Genomic DNA, 20,535 nt, shown 5'->3' with positions numbered 1-20,535 from the left:
AGTCAGGTTTATGGCAAGAGGAATTTTACCCTTAACATGATGGCAGTCAGGTTTATGGCTAGAGGATGATGGCAGTCAGGTTTATGGCTGGAGGAATTTTACCCTTAACATGATGGCAGTCAGGTTTATGGCTTGAGACATTTTTCCCTTAACATGATGACAGTCAGGTTTATAGCTAGAGACTTTTACCCCTAACATGATGGCAGTCAGGTTTATGGCAAGAGGAATTTTACCCTTAACATGATGGCAGTCAGGTTTATGGCAAGAGGAATTTTACCCTTAACATGATGGCAGTCAGGTTTATGGCTAGAGGATGATGGCAGTCAGGTTTATGGCAAGAGGAATTTTACCCTTAACATGATGGCAGTCAGGTTTATGGCTTGAGACATTTTTCCCTTAACATGATGGCAGTCAGGTTTATGGCTAGAGACTTTTACCCCTAACATGATGGCAGTCAGGTTTATGGCAAGAGGAATTTTACCCTTAACATGATGGCAGTCAGGTTTATGGCTAGAGACATTTTACCCATAACATGATGGCAATCAGGTTTATGGCTAGAGGAATTTTCCCCTTTACAAGATGGCAGTCAGGTTTATGGCAAGAGGAATTTTACCCTTACCATGATGGCAGTCGGGTTTATGGCTAGGGGCACTTTTCCCTTGACATAATGGCAGTCAGGCTTATGGCTAGATACATTTTTCCCTTAACATGATGACAGTCAGGTTTATGGCTAGAGATATTTTTCCCTTAACATGATGGCAGTCAGGTTTATGGTAAGAGGAATTTTACCCTTAACATGCTGGCAGTCAGGTTTATAGCTAGAGGAATTTTACCCTTTACAAGATGGCAGTCAGGTTTATGGCGAGAGGAATTTTACCCTTACCATGATGGCAGTCAGGTTTATGGCTAGGGGCACTTTTCCCTTGACATGATGGCAGTCAGGTTTATGGCAAGAGGAATTTTACCCTCAATATGATGGCAGTCAGGTTTATGGCTAGAGACATTTTTCCCTTAACATGATGGCAGTCAGGTTTATAGCTAGAGGATGATGGCAGTCAGGTTTATGGCTAGGGGCACTTTTCCATTGACATGATGGCAGTCAGGTTTATGGCTAGAGACATTTTTCCCTTAACACGATGGCAGTCAGGTTTATGGCTAGAGACATTTTTCCCTTGACATGCTGGCAGTCAGGTTTATGGCGAGAGGAATTTTTCCCTTAACAAGATGACAGTCAGGTTTATGGCTAGAGATATTTTACCCTTAACATGATGACAGTCAGGCTTATGGCTAGAGGCATTTTTCCCTTGACATGCTGGCAGTCAGGTTTATGGCGAGAGGAATTTTTCCCTTAACATGATGGCAGTCAGGTTTATGGCTAGAGACATTTTTCCCTTAACATGATGGCAGTCAGGTTTATGGCAAGAGGAATTTTTCCCTTAACATGATGGCAGTCAGGTTTATGGCTAGAGGAATTTTACTTTTAACATGATAGCAGTCAGGTTTATGGCTAGAGACATTTTACCCTTAACATGATGGCAGTCAGGTTTATGGCGAGAGGAATTTTACCCTTAACATGATGGCAGTCAGGTTTATGGCAAGAGGAATTTTTCCCTTAACATGATGGCAGTCAGGTTTATGGCTAGAGGCATTTTCCCCTTAACATGATAGCAGTCAAGTTTATGGTGAGAGGAATTTTTCCCTTAATATGATGGCAGTCAGGTTAATGGTTAGGGGCACTTTTCCCTTAACATGATGGCAGTCAGGTTTATGGCAAGAGGAATTTTACCCTTTGTCATGTAGCAGAGCCATATCTAGAGCTATTTTACTTCTGGAAGGGGAATAAAAAGGGGAGTAAAAGCCATGCTGGGGACCCAAACTATATTCAAGTTATATTAAAACTATGAGTAAGCTGAACAAAAACATGATGGTTTACCAATAGGAAGTTTAGTTTTCATACAAATTTCTTTCATTCACAGACATAAAAGTATCAGAAAGCATTTTGAGTTGCATTTTAAAAAATTTTATCCACTTGAAATTTGTAGCAATTAACTAAGGTGATATTTCTGGGGAGAAATGTTGATTGTTTTGAACACACATTATATTTTGTTGCATAACACTGTATGTGATATTGTTACAACATTATATATGTATAATAGCTTATTTGCTAGTATGATGAACATGAATTTAGACTTCTAGATTCTTAATTTTAGTAGGATTTTTTTGTGAATCTTTTGTTTAATTCATATTTTCAATGGTGGGAGAAAAAGCTACCAGTAGTCATTTTAACTCATACCTTTCATATCTTCATGTGAAATTCTTAAAACCTTAATAGTATGTTTAAAACAAAAAATGATATATTGCATGTAAAAATAATAATTTTGAGATTTTAAATATAGTTTCATTTCTATTCCCACAATTATTGCTGAACCACACTAAAGCTTGAGCGTTATTACAGAGCAAGACTTTTACATGTACATTAAGTGTAAGTTAAGATTTTGTTCAGCATGTTTGTGGTCCCTTTTTATAAAACAGTCTTAACTAAGTCATTAGAAAGTTAAGATTAAGTTTTAGCTACGATTAAGTCTGACGTGTTTTGTCATGTTCATTGCCCTGAGGCCTGCACTGTCAGTAAAGAGAATATGGAAATGAAGAATATTCTTTAAGTTTCAGCTGTCTGCGTCTGGATATTCCATTTCACCTAAACTGGATAATAATTTACACTTAAACTCAAACATTCAGTTTTATCCTGGGTTTCTCTTTAACCATCTTTAAGTCACTATATTTAGAAACATGGCCAAACATTTGATTGGGTTCCTCCCCTTGTAGTGTAGATGATGAGAGATGTTCAGTGAACTTTAAATGTCAGACAGAAAGACAAGCTAATCCTAACAGCCTGACTCAGCCAAATGAGCTTTATCCAAGCTGGTCCTAACAGCATGTTACTCAGCTAAGCCAGTGCTACAACCAAACTCGGTCAATCAAATGAGCTTGAGTACTATATTAGTTTTGTGATTACCCTGTTCCACACTGGTTACCTTAGCCAAGCTACATGTAGTCCTACAGTCTCTGCTAAGCTAGTCCTAACAACCACTCAACTGACTCAGTTCTACAACATTAGCCAGACTAGTCCTACAATTGCAGCTAAGCTAATCCTAACTCAGCCAAATGGGCTTGAGTACTAACTTTTGTGGTAGCTGAGTTGCAGAGCCAGTTCTACAACCTTAGCCAAACTAGTCCTACATACTCTGCTAAGCCAGTCCTACAACCAGACTCAGCCAAATGAGCTTGAATACTCCATCAGCTTTGTGCTAGCTGAGCCAGTTCTACAACCTTAGCCAAACCAGTCCTACATACTCTGCTAAGCCAGTCCTACAACCAGACTCAGCCAAATGAGCTTGAATACTCCATCAGCTTTGTGCTAGCTGAGCCAGTTCTACAACCTTAGCCAAACTAGTCCTACATACTTTGCTAAGCCAGTCCTACAACCAGACTCAGCCAAATGAGCTTGAATACTACATCAGCTTTGTGCTAGCTGAGCCAGTTATACAATCTTAGCCAAGCTAGTCCTATAACCTGACTGGATCGGCCAAACGAGTTTAAACTTACTGTTACACAGATTCCCAAAACAGATCCAAAAAGGCGAACAAAGCGAGACTTGAACCTCAGCTCCAGATACTGAAACAGATAAATCCATATCTAAATTACAATGTACATTAGTTAGAACCTGAAACAGCCAAGAACAGCTGTTGCCCATTTTGTATCTGCAGATTAATCCATATCAATCTGAGGATTTGAACACAAAGTACTTTGCATAAAATAACTTCACGTATTTGTAAATTGGCCATAAATACATATAGCAATCAAATGAATAATATCTAAATGATAGATCTGAGGGAAATATTTGATTAACAGAAGATCATATGATTACAAATACATAACGATAGCCTGACACTTTTTAGGTTAACGCTGAAAAAGTCTCAGTTCATTCTGAATATTATTTTATTTATAATTATTCAGAATATCCAAACTTTTGAGGCTTAGCCTAACATGACCGAATGTATACATGTACATCCCAACTCTACCAGCAAGTTCACCTTTTGCCTGCTATTAATATACATGAAAAGTTTAGTGCATATCATACCTCATAGACACTGACAAGTTTGAGAGGCTGGAAGAGAGGTACCAGAAGAATGGCTGAGAGGATATTAGCTGATATGGCAGTGAGGACGAACAGCCAGAGCATGGTCCCATACACATACATCTCTGCTGGGAAGCCAATCATCAGGACAGCCGACTGGAAACTGACCAATAGTGACACAGCCACGGGTATGACCTGCATGTGCCCATTGCCCAGCAAGTACTCGGACGTGGTCTTCTGCCGACCTCCGGTGAAGGCATGGTATATCCCAATAAATACTGACACGGCAGATATTATGCCAAGCAAGACAAAATCAGCTGTCTGGAACATGAACTGTCCTCCATTCTCTGATGCCATTCTCACTGAAATAAAAATGAAAAGAAAAAAAAATAAATATATATATATATATATATATATATATATATATATACCTGTTTACTGAAATTTCAAATAAATTGTTTATTTGGTTGGTGGTTTGCTCTACACAAAGGAACACTTCACTACCCTGACAGGCAGCATTATGGACTCACAATGCATTGGTGAGAGACTCCTGTGTCATATTGTACAGCAATAGCATGCTAAGCGCCTTACCATGGAGGCCCTTTATTTCACCTGAAGTTTAGTTAGTAAAAATACACTTTTACAAGCACACAGAGGCCATAAAATGGTACTACTGATGTCAACCCTGATTTTATGCCAGAAAAGCCACAAATCTCTGTTACAGTTCTTTAACTTTTTGTCACATACACACCTGCCAAATGATCATTATAACAAGGAGAAAATGGAAGGGCAAAGTAATTTCAGTAAACCTACATGAGATGTTATTTTTAGTGATAACTCCCTGTACTCAAGGGTTAAAGTGAAAATGAGGGTTAAAGCTGTCAAGTTTTCCTTAATTAAGAAATTAAGAAGCTTTAAGTTTGATGCCTTAATGGCTATACATGTATGCAGCCAAACCCTTTGCTAAACAACACAGCTTTCATCAATCCCATACATGCACATATAGCATATACAGGAACCTGAAACATAGATTTTGTTTTGGCTATATTCAGGACTGAAATTTTACTTAACTTTCATATGGGTATTAAATACTTGCTTAACTTCTCATACACCGTTGATCAGTCCTTGGCAGAGCACAATGGCATGTACCCTAATTCTTCAACCTTTTCACATATAAACGAACAACTTTCAGAGCAATTTATGTACATTTTTAATCTGATTTTGGAGACAAAACTACATTGCTTAGATTGACCAATTTCTGGGCTTACCACAAGCAAAACTTTATCAGTCTATACAGAAGAATACCTTCAAAAATGCTCGAATAAACACCTTGCAAACATGCGAAAAAGTTCAAGAAATGCAGTAGTTCAATATATTAGTACGAGAACCTTTAGTTTTCATGAAACACTTATTCGCGGGTCTCCAAAAGAAAAACTACAATATCAAAACTTAATTTGTCTACTGTAAATACATATGCGTTATGTTACAGTGGTTCTGAACCAAAGACAAAAATATTTGAGTTCACAGCACTATTACATATACCTTACACATGAGTTCAGACTCTCATTGCCTTAACTGCATGAAGTGATGTTCATTGAGAACGTATATCCACAGCACCATTACCCAGTTCAGGGATACTTGTCACCACATTCATGTCTGCATCCTTGGGTTCTCTGAAAGCTGGGTCTCTGATACGAATTTATCACTTTTTGAGATATCTGGTGATGTCCATTTTTATGTCAGTCTAAACGAAAGGGTGGAGGCCTTGTTTTATATGTGAATGACAGAATGAGTGGTTGCTATCTCAGGGGAGACTTGAGTAGTATCGATGAAAATGGTAATTTTGAATGTCTATTTATTCAGTGTGTCACAGGTGGTATTAGTTATTGGAAATATATATATAGACCCCCCCCCCAATATTTTAATGAACATTTATTGTCTGTTCTCAAAATATGTGGAGATGAAAGGGAAAAAGGTATCATTTTATGGGTGACTATAATCTAGACCATTTTAAGTTAGCAATATTCATTAGCAATTTAGAATTTATCGTAAGAAATTTATCTTCTCCGTCTTACAAGGAAACAATATTTTGAACATCAGTTCAACAAGAAAGATCATGACATGAAAAAAGATGTCGAAATAAAAAAGCAAGTAAGAGGCAAGTTTTCAATATAAATGGTAGTGACACTTGTGATGAGACCGTGATTGCTAACAACTTTAATGAGTACTTCAGTACAATAGCAAACAGACTAATGAGCAACATGGACTCCTCAAATGAACAATTTACAGATTTTCTTGGACAACCAGTTGGATCAGAGTTCAACTTTTCGTATGTCTCTCCAAATTTTATTCAGTCTGTGATAAGGAAGCTGAAAGGTAATTCCTCGCCTGAGTTAGATGGAATACGTACATTCCTTGTGAAGTTAGTGTCAGATGTAATATCTACAGCTCTAGCACACATTATCAATTTATCTCTTACTTCAAACCTCCTGGATTTTACTCTATTTGCATATGACACAAGTTGCATTTACTCCAACAATGACGCAACTCAAATGATTTCTGTCATAAATCTCAAGTTGGAAAAAATTCATATGCGGCTTCTGGCCAACCGGTTATCTCTGAATATCCTGAAAAACCAAATATATGTTAATAAAACCCAATAACAGGAAAACAAACGCAATTCCCTGTTTGTTTATCTCTGATAACAAAATTGAAAAAGATGATAAATTCAAATTTCTAGGTATATTTTTCATGAGAAACTGATCTGCGCTGTTCATATAAGCTACGTATGTTCCAAAACTGTCAAGAAATAAAGGCCTATTTCACACATTAAACACTCTGTAAATAAAAAGACCCTCCTAATCCTTTATTACTCAATTATTTATCCATATCTACTATACTGTAATATATTATGGGGAAACATATATCAGACACATCTCAAGCCCTTGTACATAGTTCAAAAAAATGGCAATTAGAACAATTACTTTACAGGCCGCCTTTGCCACACCCAACTGCCTTTTTGCCAACTGAAAATCTCACCCCTTGCCGAACTATCTCCATTTTCTACTCTGTACAAACTCATATTTACTTTTATTCCACAGACACTATTCCTGTAAGTTTAAAGCCCTGTTTAATCAAAAAAGAAATTTTAAATCCGTATCACATGTGAGATAGACATGTAGCCTTGCACAAACCATTGTATAAAACAAATGTTATTTATTCAGAACTTCGGATCCTAGGGAATGGAATAAGCCTCCATTAACACTAAGATCAGTTTCTTCTAAATCGCACTTTCAATCTTTATTAAAAGCTTTTCTATATTCTATGCTGTAATCTTCAGTCTAACATTACACAATTAAGGCATAGTTGAGGTAAAATAAATACATATATAGTTACAAAAAAATTATTTTGACACAAACCAGAATGTCAGCCTCAATGCCTCAATTATACATGGGATACAAGGTCAACCTGAGCTTTATTCCCACCATACATTATATCTTTTTAGACTTTATTGTGATCACACTGTGTCTGTATTTTGTTGATGTCTTAAAATCCAATGTGTATTATTATTGCATGGCCAATAAAATCAATCAATCAATCATTTACCTTGCTCCAGATATAGTTAGTAAGTAGCTTATTCTGATCTGCTTGTTAAAATGAATTATAAAAACTGCTGAAATTAAGAAACGCCACTAAAACCTCTGAAGAATTGTATTCCATTTATTTCATTTCATTTTTTCATTTATTCATTCACCAATATACCTTGTACAAATATACAATTATCAATAGATTATCAATATGAGACAGCATTGGCAGGAGTATGGCTCCACATAGGATTCTATCCCAGCTTATAAGTATAAATTAATATTGATGATGGTTGATAGGGTATTATTCAGAAAACAGATGCCACTCCGTATTTTACAGAAATATGAAAAAAAAAAAAACAACACACACACACAAATGACCCACATATGCTACTTTGCGAACACTACGTACTGGGCATATGTTGCAGGAGTTTAGATTTTAGTTGATTTTTAATTTAAACAGAGATGTATTAGTGAGACTCCTGATTTGTGTTGATAATCTATTCCATTCCTGGGGCGTGCATACTTGAAATGAGTAGTATGACAATTTACTTCTACAGAGTGGTCTATTAAAAGTAAGAGACCTTCCTCTGGTACTGTTCAGTGTACATTTGTTTGTCTAAGAAGATAGTTTTTAAATATAGTTGGAATTAGTTCTGAATGGTGGATATATTTATGTTATAACAACTAGAATCGAGAATTTATTAAGTTCCAATTATGGCAAGATTTCTAATTGTCGAAATAAAGGTTGTGTAACAGCATACACTACCACAGCACAAGACAAAGTGCTCATGTTTGCAGTGGCCTGAAATGGCCTCAGGTGTGACTGATATGAAGTCTTTGCCCAAAGTGCATTCCCATATCACAAGTAAGCATATATATCAGAGAATGGTTTAGGATAAACAAAGGTTTTTTCTTGATTGCATCTTTAATATTACTTAGAACACCAAAAACTGCTTGAAATTTTCTTGCAAATATGAGTAATGTGACCACTTTAACTTCTTGTTAAACGTAAATCTTAAAAAATTAAACTGGGACACCTTTTCGATCACTTTCCCTCATATGCTGAGCACAGGTAGCGTAGAAGGTGTGCGTTTAGAGCTGGGTAGCATAAACATATACTTAGTTTTATCAGTGTTTAGAGAAAGGTGATTGGAACAAAACCATTCACTGGTTCTCTGAAGTTAGAGTGTTAAATGGGCCACGCATGTTATTGGATGAAGAGGTGGTGCTGGTGTCATCAGCAAAAAAGAATGTAGTGTAACAAATCAGAAACTTCGATAAGATCATTAATATAGCGCAAAAAAAGTATTGGTTCCTATAAATGGAGCCCGAAGGCACTCCACAGTTAACAGATTTAAGTGGAATTAGAATGAGCATTACAGGTATTAAAGGTTCACTGTGTTCGGTTAAAAGTGAGATAGCCAATTGTCAGACAAACAACGAATGCCATAACAGGCTCAGTTTTTGTAGCAATATATGGTGGTTTAGGGTGTCCACATTTGACAAGTCAGCAAACGTTACCACACTGTACATTTTATTTTCCTTTGCAGTCACTACTTTTTGGTAAAGTGAACAATCAGCATATACTGAAGGGTGATTAGATCTAAAACCATACTGATTTGAATTTATAATATTATTTGTTTCCAGGTAGTCGTCATTTGAGTTAGTAGCAATTTATTCAATTATTTTCACTAAAATATGGTGAGAGGGATACTGGTTGATAGTTTTGAAAAAATGTCTGTTATGCCAGTTTTGTAAATTGGAGAACCTTTAGCGGCTTTAAAGCCGTCAGGGATGGTTTCAGATCAAGGTAAACGAAAGATGAACTATGTGTGTTAATGGAAAAGATATGATAGGAGAAACTAGTTTTAGTACAGAGGTCCAGATGTCATCTAATCCAGCAGCGCAGGGGGTCTTCCATTAGAACTGGTCATCTCAACAACATTTCTAGTAACAACAGGAAATATGAAGTTGGTTCCATAGAGAGTGCTGATAGAGTCTGCAACAGTTCAATTAACATGCGGTAATCTTGTCTCTAGTTGGGATGCAACAGTACTAAAATAATCATTAAATTTATTGCACTTTTATCATCAGTAATTACATCATCAACGTTGGAACTACAGCTAGAAGGTAGCCCTTGTTTTTTGTTCCTGTTCATAAGTTCATTAAGCCCTTTTCAAGTTTTCAATATGTCTGCATTGTACTAACTGAGTCTGTTTTCAAAATAGGTTTTCTGACGCGAGTTGAGTCTGTTATGGTAAGCCATGTATTGTTTCCTCGTTTCTTGGTCTTTACTGACCAGTTGTAGTCAATAAAGCATGTTCTTTTTGTGGATAGATATAAGCATACAGGTTGTAACGCAAGGTTTAAAGCAAAAGACCTCAAAAATCAAAGTTGGCATCACTAAATAGACCACTTACAACTTTACATAATTTTTTAAAATTTTTGTGAAAAGAGTTAGAGGCGCTCAATCATTTAAATTCTAAGGTAGACCATATCATACTGTCAGAGGATAGGAACTCTAACGTCACAGGAAGTTTTTTCAACTCTGTCATGACACCGAATGTTGGAATAACTCTTTTCACCCATGAGTGAAAGATTACTGAAATAATGTTCCCATTAGAACATTAGAAAAAAAGATGATGTGATGTCAGAGTTCCTAGATACCATCAGTATGGCTCATAAAGCCCAGCATAGTATTGAAATATCTGAATGCCTTGCAACATTCTTAAAAAAGTCTAAAAAAATAAATTAAGTATTTTCACTCATAGTTTTCAGTTGTCTGTAGGATGAATCTAACTTAATATTTTAGCTTTTTCTTTACTTTAATAATGCAGGTTTTGGTATAAGTGAAGGTAACTACTGACTGGGAAGCATCCATTATAAACTTATCGCAGAAAGTATCAATAGCTATACTGACATCAGGTCTGACTTATGATTGCACCCCAGTTAGTTTTGTTTAACTTGTTGTTTAAAAGTTACAGAAAAATAGAACAGAAAGAGCAGAAAATTATTTATTAGCATGGTCTTCATTGTATAGGTACATGTCAGAGCTATGTGAAGTAATTCCACATGTAATTGCTCATGTAATCACAGTGATTAGTGTTTTGAATATGCACACATCTATTAGTGCATATACATCATATACATGCATACATATAAGGCCTCCACCAGGCCTCCCACTTTTACGTGCCACTGACCTTAATGTTCTCTGTGGACCCTTTGTGAACCCTCCAGACACTCTTTGACAATACTCTGCGAGAGGCAACTTTGTTTTCACACGAACAGAATCTCTTGTAGAAGAATTCTGCCACACCAAATGCAGTGTTAAATAAACTTTTACACGTGCATATTCTTCTGTAACACTGGCTATATACATGAGGGAATGAGGCAGCTCATACACAAGCCACTGGATGTACAGGACATCATATAAGGACTCCCTCTGGAAATACCTGCAACAGCAATATTTCCAGTAAAGAAACAGAGATGGCAAAGCCACGTTGTTCCTTCCGAAATCAACGTCCGGCGAGTGCCGAAAATATTTATTACAGTTCAAACTTACATTTTAATTAAAGTAGTGACACAATAAGAACATAACGGGCTTTCATACTCTGTGAATTGGTATTTTGTGTACAGTCCAAAGCTACATAAATCTTATCCATTTAGTTCTCTCAATGTCACAGTGGTTAATTACCAGTATCAAGAAACATTATTTAAAGCAACTCTCAATATAATAAGCAAACAAAAAGCGAAAGTTTATCAAATCTAGACAACATAAAGTTTTTACAATGGCACTACCATGGTAACGATCGCTAATCGCCGGAAACTTCTGTTATGTCAAAATACTACAGTTTACTCAATGAAACAACGAAAATCACGTTACAGTTCATTCGGGAACCATTAAATCTCATATTTGGCACATAGTACAATGATAAACATACCTGCAACAGCAATATTTCCAGTAAAGAAACAGAGATGGCAAAACCACGTTGTTCCTCCCAAAATCAATGTCCGGCGAGTGCGTCGACAATTGTTGCAAATTCGTAACTTACACAACAGAGAGTTAGCGGAATCGGACTACTAAATATAATAATATATTCAGCGTATGTGTATATTTAAGAAAAAGAAAAATGTATAGATGGGAGGCACTACAACACTGCCTTACACTTCCAGCTGTCACTGTATACGTGCACCTTGTTTTATGTTGGCACTCAGACGATCAAATCTTGGTGATGTTGGTTTTTTAGTTTGTATTGCACATGCAAAAAATTCATTGTTTATAGATTGATTTAGAGAAATCACTAGCCTATCTCTGCAAGTTGAATTGATTCAGAAGGCCCTCAGGAATGGAGCAATATAACCTTTTCAAGCTAGTATCAATACCTTGAAACTACCACATTTCTTTTTGTATTTAAAAACTAAATTAAAGGCAAAAAAAACCCCACACTGAAATAAAGTGTTTATCAGATAAAAATTAAAAAACACATGCATATAAATGAACTACTTTACCTGACAATGTTTAATCGTTTTTTATCTGACGCACTTCATGCGAGTGTGTTCTTTGTCTTTAAAGGACCATCTCATGAATATATATTGTGGATATCATTGACCTCTGTTAACATGAACAAGCTGAACAAGCTGAACAAGACATGCAGCCTTCAAATTTGCAATATCAAGCAAACTGACATCATTTTGAAACTGAAATGTCACTATTGTCATTTACATAATTGTTCACATACCTGTTTTCTTTAATTTCCTTCTGCTTGAAGAGATGTTCGCAAAGTCTAGGTATACAAGGCTTGGATTTAACCACAATGAACCTCCAGGCAGATTAAATTTCTTCAGGTATCTATGACTACCTATAGGAAATTTTTTGACAGTTGCCTCTGGGTCAAGAGCCTCTGGGTCAACATACACTACTCAACATTGTGCCTATAGACAGGTAAACCATAGGAATGTTCCTCAACACTGTCATAATGTATTCATGATCACGATTTACATCAAAGCTGAGGAGTAAGATTACAGTAAGTTCTGATACTCTGGTACTGTATGAGTATCAGAATACAATGGCAGAGTGTCATAAAGACAGCAGGAACATATACTGTTTATGTGTATTATAACAACATGACAGCCACGTGCAGGACAGTGGCACACTAGTATCTATGCCACATAACTTCAATCTGTACACAAATAATAGTACAGCCATAATCTACCCGAATATTTCCCGCTCATCTTGGAAGCACGGTCTGCGTATGGTGGGCCGACCATGGTCAGATGGCATTCAATTATCCGTATATCATCCACACTGGATTCAGTCAGGATGCGCGTATCGTGGTGCAAGTACCATCGTGGGCATGTGATCATCATATGAGTTTACCACAATAAATCAAGTACATATAAATGTACTTATCATGTAAACAAATTTGTACATTTACTGTAAAATTCTACAACCAAATCAGCATTTTTCAGTGGTAATCAAACGTGAAGCAGTACTCAATGTGTATGCCTGTAGAATGTCACTAAAAAAAGGCATTCAGTTTTGGTCTCTGCTAATTTATCCTGTATTAGTACAATGTGAGGGTGAAAACTCTACAACAATGTAACCATTTTGATGTTTGCAGGCTATCTAAAGCAGCTAATAATGACAGGAGAGCATCATTTGTCTATGTTCCCAATCACAGCATGATACACGTACACCCACGATGGTGATTATGGGCCTACCATGGGCAGACGACAGCATCAGGATGGCAGTCTGGAGCGGATCAGGGTCCTCATATGATGGCCAGACCCTACGAGAACAACCCGGCCACAATGGGGGTAGGATGTTCAACTAGGATCTGGCTGTACTGTACCACAAATATATGTACAATACATCACTTTAACATTTAAAATTTTGCTTCAAGTTTCTTGTACATGTAAACAGTGTCACTATTTATTTGTGAAGCCTCTGGGGATGAGTGGCTATAGTGCCCTATCACAAGAAAATGACCTATAATGGACAAGCATGATCATGTGGGAAAACAGCCATCATGTTTCTACATACTCCAACACAGTCATGGTCGGGGGGTATTGGTGCAGAGGGGACATGTGCAACATCTGTCAAAACTCACTCACATAGTATATGGGCAGTCAACCTACTTGCATTTTCTACCAGATTTTTAAATCAGTAACTAAAACTAATACTAAAGGGCTAATAGTTAAAAAAAGATTGGTGGAGTTATCAGTACTTAAAAGGAGTGTGAGATTGTGCCCAAAGACAGATATTTGCAGACAGGTCATCGAATAAAGAAAAAATGAAGTTACAAGCTGAATTTAAAATAAGAGTTACGATGAACAGAAAATACACCCAAACAAATGCATTTGCTTGAAATGTATTAAACAATACCAGCAAAAATGAGGTGGGTATAACCCCTGAGGGTAATCTTCACAGGTGTTGATGATAGGTATGTGGTTACCATGACAACCGGGCATGTGGAAAAATGTGTCCATAACAAATGAAAACTTTATGCAGAAAACAGTTGGAGTAGTGGCCTGGACACAAATTATTGTTATTTATAAAGTATTTATAAGGAAAATGGCTATCTGGTTACCATGACAACCGTGAAAATAGTTAAATGCGAGTCATGACATATCATCATCTGTACCTATGTATCCACCAAAAATTAAAACTCTGCCTGGAAAACTCTTGGAGTTGCAGCCAGGACACGTAATCATATCTATTTATATAGTATATATAAGGAAAATGGTTATCTGGTTATCTGTTTTGGAAAACATTTAAAGTCATAGCCCGGTTACAAAATCATATCTATTGTAATCATGTCCCATTCTGTCTCCTATGTGTGACATTTCAACCAATTACATCAATAGAGTTTTCTCAGAATGGTGATGATGTAGTATACATGTATATAATGAGAAGTGAGAGAAAATATATGATATTTGACTTTAATCAAATAGTACTAACTGGGCTGTGTATTATAAATGGCTAGACTACCGAAGAGAACTTTTTTTTTTTTTTTTAAATTTCACAACTGTATTAGGCCTACAGTAGGCCTATGCAAGGAAAGGTATCAAAATTTTAAAATACACTATGTTATATATGAAATTATGAGAACTAATGTGTCTAATTTGCTTGATTTAGCAAGTGTACTGAATGGTGACGTCAGGGGATGTACGTATGCTCTATACACACGCACTGAGCTTAGCGTCCAGTGGCATATATTCATGCAAACCATCACACGGCCGGGGGATGCGGGGTGTAGGGAGTCTTAGTTACTGAGAAGATGTACAAAATGTCTACACAGCTATTTACTCCTTCACTGACTAAGCCCTATTTAGCAATAACAGTAAAAAAAACATCATATTGCATCATGAAACATCCCAAAACTTCGATATGATAGACACATCCACACATGGCGTACAACAACAACCTGCAAAGTATAAGCCTACCCATTATTCAAATGCCCTTGGTTGACAAATGCGATAATGCCCCTATCATACTTTAGTACATCAAGGATAAAAATGTTAATTTCCCAAGGATAAGATGTTGCACCTACCCAGTTACAGCAGGCAACATTTGTCATTAACATAGTAGGGTGATCCACGCCGCTTGGCTCAGCACGTGCTCGGTGACGGGAATTGGACACCGAGTGGACAAATGGGATGTTATCACTAGTATGTCAAGTTCATGAAGCTTGCGGGCTGGCATCGCCGTCATATAGGCCTATGTATGTTTGCATCACAATGAAAGCGTGAGAATCTCTGGGCCTGATGCAACTTGAGCTGGTATAAACAGGATATAAAGGCTGCACCTTTGGCTTTTATTTAAATCTCTCAGGCAACAGTGATAACAAACCTATCTTAGTTAACTGGGATATGATTATAGCCTAACTAATCTGTTGAAGTCCTGCAAGCCGGTTTACAAACATATTAACATGGCAAACTAGGGCCTAGCCCTGTAATCACACGTGCAACAACTTTGGGCTCGTGTAGGCCTCGGTGTCTTACATGTATAGTCTACCACACTGACGCCTGACAAGGCTAATGCCGCAGTACACTACATGTACCGGCTACGCCCTCGCCTAAATGATCTGTCTATTGGCCTATATGTACTTGTAATTGTATACCTACATGATAGACTATATGTCTAATCGAATTTATTTATAAAAATAAAAAAATAAAAATAAAAACAGGCTCGCCGATTTACCGTTCAAAATCGGTAATATACAGTTCCTACAACATAAATGTACATATAAAGCTGTCGCATTATAACTTTCTCAAACTTCGAAAGCATTTCTAACTCTAATAAATAGTACAAGTGTAGGCTACAAGTCTGATATTTACTGAAAGGCAATAAGTTGAGTTATTCTTATATACAGAAAACTTGATTTGATTAGAAAATATGTATTTTTTGTTAAACAATCCCCAGTATATATGGCCTCTTTAAATGTGTCGGACTTCAATCATACCAACTGAGAGATATCCAGCAACATACCCACTAAACAGAATGTAATATCAATAATTCTGTTCCCTAAGAAGAATCGGGAAAAAGTGATAATGGAGACCAGGCATGTCAAAAAATCACAGCCTTTCATTTGAATTTTTCATAATTTTTTTTTAAGCTTTCTTTTCCTTTAAGAATAAAATCGATGCATGAAACACCGACGTATGTTATCACCTCTGTGTATAATAATTTTATTGAAATACCGCAAGAGTTTTATTCTCTAGTCCAAAAATATGTGATATAATTAAAGGCGTGTAGCACAGAGAGCAAAACCAGAGCAGACAAAGTGTGATAGCTGGCAAATTTTCACACGTAACCTGTGACATGCAGCCTCTAGTCAGTTTACCACTAGTAGCAATTTGCACGCCTCCTTGCGCAGAATTAGTTTAAAAAAATACAGTGATACTAATTGCAATTTAATAGACGGCGCTGGTCTAGATAGCACTGTTGGAGCAGAGCGTCTGCTTCGAGAGGCGGTAGATCCAAGGTCAATCCTGGGTTGGGTCACATCAGTAAAATAGATTGAACAGGACGTCCTACTTGCCTTCGGTAAGTCGTCTCAGTGAATCAGCACTAGATAAAAAAGCAGTGGAAATAAGTTCTGCAACAAGGCGACATATTACGTGCATTCTAAGGACTCCTTCGTCGTCACATGAGTGAAAAATTGTTAAGTACGACGATAAACACCCAGCACTCACCCGCTTTAGAATTACTCAAAATGGTGTGTTGTCCTATCGGTCTATGTACAGTAGCCTATGGGCAACAAACTCACGTGTGTATAACACATAACTCCACCTTTCTGTGTCCCACTTGTAGTGACAGCAATTTGATATGTTGAGGAAACAGCAGAAACTATATGTATATAAGCGTATATGGAAGCTAATTAAAATCCGAGTATTCCGTTCTGGTGAATACACATGATGTACTACACATCTGCCACGGCTTCCACGCAGTCTGCACGAATGGCTTCAGCTTCAGCCCATTTTAGGAAATCATGGGCGTGTTAACAAGACAGTTAAAAAGTATAGCCATATAGGGCCTAATGGTTAAATTGATGGGCTTAATTTTCAATGTCCGAAATAGTGGGACGTCATTATAGTGATAGTAGTGTTATACGCGAAAATCTTTTCTCAATCTACTTTGTACGCTCAAAATATTCTTGTTTATGGGAAATTCTAGCCTGTTTTCAACCATGGTTTCCAGTAGTTTACAGAAACATGAGGTGAGTTACACTGGGCGGTAGGAGTTGTCTGATGAATTTTTTCCGGGTTTTGGAAATGGGTGTGACAACGAACGATTTCCAAGTTTGTGGGAGCTGTCTTTCTATCCGACTTGTATTTATCAGTTTCAGTACCGGTATTATGTTTCGTGGTTTTAATGGTAAAGGTTTAAGAATTTTGTGGCCTACTTTGTCTTCACTTGGCGAGGTTTCCTTTTTGCAGTGAAGGGCTCTCTGATATTCATGTCTTTGTTAAGATAAGGCTCCGCGTGGGCGTCGGAGTCCTTTTGTAAAACTGTGTTATCCTTGATTTGGTTTAAAGAGGGATTAAAATTTCGGTACCTGCTTTTATCAGCGAAGGATGTGGCGAAGCATTCAGCTCTCCATCCCCCGCCCGATTGGTTTTGTGTTCGCGATACAGAACTGGGATTTGGTTGATTGCTTTGCCTTACAAATGTTTGGTTTTGCTTTGATTTGTTTTTTTCTTTGTTGTTGTTGTATATATCATGTCACAATAGTCATCCCAGTATTTGGCTTTTGCAAGAGTGACTGACTTAAAAGCTGCAACTTTTAATAATGGTGTTTTTGCGTGGTGAGTTAGAAATCTGATTCTTTTAAATTTCCGTATTGACACTTTGCTTTTCTTACAGTTTTCGCGTATTCGCTGTTCCGTCCTGGAACCGGATTTATACATGTAGATCTTTTATAATGTGACGAAATAGAGTGTTTTCCTGCACTGCTGAGTAGAGCATCAGTTAAATTTTGTTTGAATAAGTCTATATCTAAGCAGTCGTCGTCAACAGATATATTTTGGTAATTTTTTTAAAAATTCCCCAGTTAGGTTTGTTCAGGGTTGTTAGAGTTTACTTCCATTTGAGGTGACCTACAAAGTTCAGTTTAGGATGGCGAAGTGGTCACTGCCAAAGTGTGTCTGGTATAACATGCCAGTCTGGTTCAGGGGCGAGATCAGGAGTATAGTGATATAGTGAGATCTATGACCATGATGTGTCTGGTATAACATGCCAGTCTGGTTCAGGGGCGAGATCAGGAGTATAGTGATATAGTGAGATCTATGACTATGGTGTGTCTGGTATAACATGCCAGTCTGGTTCAGGGGCGAGATCAGGAGTATAGTGATATAGTGAGATCTATGACCATGGTGTGTCTGGTATAACATGCCAGTCTGGTTCAGGGGCGAGATCAGGAGTATAGTGATATAGTGAGATCTATGACTATGGTGTGTCTGGTATAACATGCCAGTCTGGTTCAGGGGCGAGATCAGGAGTATAGTGATATAGTGAGATCTATGACCATGATGTGTCTGGTATAACATGCCAGTCTGGTTCAGGGGCGAGATCAGGAGTATAGTGATATAGTGAGATCTATGACCATGGTGTGTCTGGTATAACATGCCAGTCTGGTTCAGGGGCGAGATCAGGGGTATAGTGATATAGTGAGATCTATGACCATGGTGTTACTTGTGCCAAAGTCTATTCTTGTGCCCTCGCTGTCATTTAGCGAAACTGAGCTGTGCTGCTCTAACTATTTATTTATTTGATTGGTGTTTAACGCCGTACTCAAGAATATTTCACTTATACGATGGCGGCCGGCATTATGGTATTAAAAAGCATTATTACAGTTTCTTCTTCTTCTGTTTGTGGTGCGGAATTTTCGTGTTCGGCCTTTTGCGATGCCTTTGTAATCGTAGTGTTACGATTTGACGACACACTTTGTTTAGTGAGTTTTTGTGTCTGGTTGTCTTGTTCGACAGTTTCCGCGTTACTCACCCCTATATCTGCTTTTATAAATTCAGTTGTTTTGGGTCTTTTGTATGCTTCGTTCCCTTTACAGCCTACTGAATGACTGTGTTTGCAGTTTGCACAGGCAGGTTTTGTATAATTGCAATTTTAATAAACACGAGCAGGACGCTGGGTGTTGATGTGGTATCCATACACAGCTGTCAATGCCATATATCACGCCTTTGCATTGTTCTGTGCACTGTATTTGTGGCTCGGTATGAGTTCAGTAGGTCAACTCGCAGAAGCTTCTGAATGTGCGCTTCAGATCTACACCAGAGGTTTAGGTCACCACCTGGTAATTCGGTTACGCCGTGGACATCCTCAACTATCTTTTAAAAGTCCCGTGTCACTTTAGTCTTATGGAATTTAGTAGCCGTCATATTTACCAGGCTATGAACAAAGGCTAAAAAGTTTGCCAAGTTCGTATCAGCTGTTTGAGCAAATCGATCGTTTCGGGGGAAGGGTTCATTTCATAGATATCATTGGCCTTTCGTTTCGCCACGTTTAATTGTGATTTAAAGGAAGTGTAGTAAATAAATATAGAGTAATATTTCTCAAGAATAAGCAAGTGTACTTGGCTTTGTTCCGCGTTGATCTGCAGCAGATTTCTTTATGTTAGTTGGCTCCTGGGCCTTACGCTTTTGTTTGTTGGCTTAAGAACCTTCAGCTGTTGTTTGGTGGCTTCAGGTCCTTCAGTTGTTGTTTGATGGCTTCAGGTCCTTCAGTTGTTGTTTGCCGGCTTCAGGTCCTTCAACTGTTGTGTGCTGGCTTCAGGTCCTTCAGTTGTTGTTTGCCGGTTTCAGGTCCTTCAACTGTTGTGTGCTGGCTTCAGGTCCTTCAGTTGTTGTTTGCTGGCTTCAGGTCCTTCAGTTGTTGTTTGGTGGCTTCAGGTCCTTCAGTTGTTGTTTGGTGGCTTCAGGTCCTTCAGTTGTTGTTTGCTGGTTTCAGGTCCGACAGGTTAACACTTGAAGTAGACTTGAAGTCGACATAGACGTAGGGCGATCCTTTCATGTGTGTAATGCATGTTGATAGGTATATATTCAGCCAGAGGAACTGCCTTAAACAACGTAGTGTGCGATAACGTGTGGCTGTGAGTGTAATCGGAAAACTCAAGGGCTTGAAACAATAGCACAAACACAGATAGAGGCCACTCCTTAGAGGCATTATAGTCACCGAGATATGGTTTGGTCTGATTGACACGGCTTGGGGTGGGGAAGCGGGGTGCGTTCTGGGTGTATGATATTTCGGTGGCGGCAGCACTGGGCTCTCCATGCCACAAGAAGACACAACAA

General features: G+C 37.8%; 1 protein-coding gene across 2 annotated transcripts in view; it reads right to left on the bottom strand.

Annotated features, from left to right (window-relative positions):
- The window catches only part of LOC135474818 (sodium-coupled monocarboxylate transporter 1-like), a 34,941-nt gene extending 19,544 nt beyond the window's left edge, over window positions 1-15,397 (bottom strand). The window contains exons 1-3 of one of the 2 annotated variants that reach the window (XM_064754419.1): window positions 15,279-15,397; window positions 4,142-4,500; window positions 3,607-3,675 (exon numbers count right to left, since the gene is read on the bottom strand). In XM_064754419.1, coding sequence (XP_064610489.1) covers window positions 3,607-3,675; window positions 4,142-4,495 — 423 coding nt within the window. In that variant the 5' untranslated portion in view covers window positions 4,496-4,500; window positions 15,279-15,397. Of the gene's footprint in view, window positions 1-3,606; window positions 3,676-4,141; window positions 4,501-10,925; window positions 11,329-15,278 lie in introns of those variants that run through there. The other variant, XM_064754418.1, reaches the window with a different exon arrangement.
- Window positions 15,398-20,535: the final 5,138 nt, after the last annotated feature.

This window comes from Liolophura sinensis, chromosome 9, assembly GCF_032854445.1.
Source record: "Liolophura sinensis isolate JHLJ2023 chromosome 9, CUHK_Ljap_v2, whole genome shotgun sequence".
Lineage (NCBI taxonomy): Eukaryota > Metazoa > Mollusca > Polyplacophora > Chitonida > Chitonidae > Liolophura > Liolophura sinensis.
The sequence above is the reverse complement of the archived record's forward strand: the minus strand, read 5'-3'. Positions and strand labels throughout refer to the sequence as shown.